This window comes from Mus caroli, unplaced genomic scaffold, assembly GCF_978045245.1.
Source record: "Mus caroli unplaced genomic scaffold, Mus_caroli_1 scaffold_6, whole genome shotgun sequence".
NCBI classification, from domain to species: Eukaryota; Metazoa; Chordata; class Mammalia; order Rodentia; family Muridae; genus Mus; species Mus caroli.
The window spans coordinates 43,712,974-43,715,067 of record NW_028227261.1 but is presented as its reverse complement, the minus strand read 5'-3'; the positions used below and the strand labels follow the sequence as shown (position 1 = coordinate 43,715,067).

General features: G+C 43.8%; 1 protein-coding gene across 1 annotated transcript; it reads left to right on the top strand.

Moving 5' to 3' along the window:
* The first annotated feature begins 273 nt into the window (after positions 1-273).
* On the top strand, positions 274-1,271 carry LOC110293737 (tax1-binding protein 3). Its single transcript, XM_085838414.1, has one exon. The coding sequence runs from the start codon at positions 303-305 to the stop codon at positions 636-638; it is 336 nt and encodes a 111-aa protein (XP_085694540.1). The 5' UTR covers positions 274-302; the 3' UTR covers positions 639-1,271.
* The last annotated feature ends 823 nt before the right edge of the window (positions 1,272-2,094 follow it).

Below are 2,094 nucleotides of genomic sequence, written 5' to 3'. Positions count from 1 at the left end.
GAAAAATTTGGAAACTCCAACAGGAATTGAAGAGGACAGTCTTAACCAACAAAACACAAGGGATGAAAGAATTTTAGGCATTGAAAACACAATAGAAGAAATGGATACCTTTATCAAAGAAAATGTTAAATCTAAAAATATCCTGACACAAAACATTCAGGAAATCTGGGGCACTATGAAAAGACCAAATCTAAGAATAATAGAAATAGAGGAAAGAAAAGGATGGCCAAAGGCTCAAAAATATTTTCTTCGCTCTCTGGAGGTCTCACCGGGCGCTGTCTCCTTGACAGATTTCGGTCGAAATGTCCTACACCCCGGGCCAGCCTGTCACCACTGTAGTGCAAAGAGTTGAAATTCATAATTTGCGTCAAGGTGAGAACTTAATCTTGGGCTTCAGTATTGGAGGTGGGATCGACCAGGACCCGTCTCAGAATCCCTTCTCGGAAGATAAAACAGACAAGGGCATTTACGTCACACAAGTATCAGAGGGAGGTCCTGCTGAAATTACTGGGCTGCAGATTGGAGACAAGATCATGCAGGTGAACGGCTGGGACATGACCATGGTCACTCACGACCAGGCTCGGAAGCAGCTCACCAAGCACTCGGAGGAGGTGGTCCGCCTGCTGGTGACTCGGTAGTCTCTGCAGAAGGCCGTACAGCGGTCCATGCTGTCTTAGCAGTCAGCCACCGTCTAGACTTGGGCCCACTGACCTTTTTGTACAGTGAGAACACATCCGCGCTCTGTCTGTATCTAGTTCTGGCTTCTGCTGTGTGCTGGGCCCCAGCTTTGAGGGCTAACAGCTGATCCCAAAGGTCCAAGCCAACCTTCTTATCCCTCAACCTCCCAGCCCGAGGCCACTGGACCAGCTCTTTCTCCTGGGATACTGAGGATTGGGAATAAGGCCTGGAGTAGTATCCAGTCTTCAGTAACCATAGTAGGCCCAGTCAGAGACCTCCTATGGGTTCTGCCACAGCATGGGCTGGGCAGTCAGGAAACACCTCTTAGAGCTGCCAAAGTTTGGAAGTGCCAAGTAGGGTCCTTTTCTCCCAGTTTGCTCTGGTTGAAGGGCTTGGCCCTGCCCTGTCATCTTCTCAGTGCCTCTCCTTATGCTTCCCTCATCATGGTGCCCAGCCTGGGGCTGGACCCACATATACCAGAGACAGTATGAAGCCCACCTGGATGAAGAGGGCAGGCTCCCACTCCCTTCATTCCCCTAATGGGTGCTGGCCTCCCCACAAGTTTCAAGACTGACATTTCAAGGCAGCTCTCAGGATTGCCATTTTTTTTCTGCACCTGTGGGTCTAGCTTTTGTATTTTTTAAGTCACAACTTTGGTACAAAAGTGTTTTTATCTTACTGTTTGAATTTAGCTTACTAATTCACACACCAGGAAGCAGCAACTTGTAGCATGTGACCAAGCCAGTTGGTTACTATGGAAATGGGGCAGTATGATGCTATCCCATGTTCAACACTTGTGTCCAATAAACAAAGCTGGAATTAAAAAAAAATATTTTCTTCTATGACTGTTCCAGAAAATAAAGTACTATTGGCACATAATAGTCAAACACTAAACACACAGAACAAAGAAAGATTATTAAAAGCTCCAAGGGGAAAAGACCAGAACTGTTAGAATAACAATTGATTTCTCATTGGATACTCTAAAATACAGAAAGGCCAGATAGCTGTTATATAGACTCATAGAGACCACAGATGCCACCCCAGCAAAACTATCAATCACAATAGATTGAGAAAATAAGACATCCTATTAAAACAAAACTTAAATAACATCTATCAACAAATCTAGCCCAACAGAAGGTGCTAGAAGGAAAACTCCAACCTAGAGAGGTTAACTACACCCAAGAAAACAAAATGAATAATCCCAGACCAGCAACAATAAAATAGTAACCAACAAATACTGCTATTGATGATCTCTCAATATCAATGGTCTCAATTCCTCTATTAAATTATATAGACTAACAATAAATGTGAGCACATGATCTACCTACTGCATCCAAGTGACATATCACAATATTAAGAATAGACACCTCAGGGTAAAACGATGGAAAAATATATTCCAATGAAATGGACCTAAGA

What these genes read in the sequence shown, in the direction of transcription:
- LOC110293737 (XM_085838414.1), top strand. Translation starts at nt 303, where the DNA reads ATGTCCTACACCCCGGGCCAGCCTGTCACCACTGTAGTGCAAAGAGTT.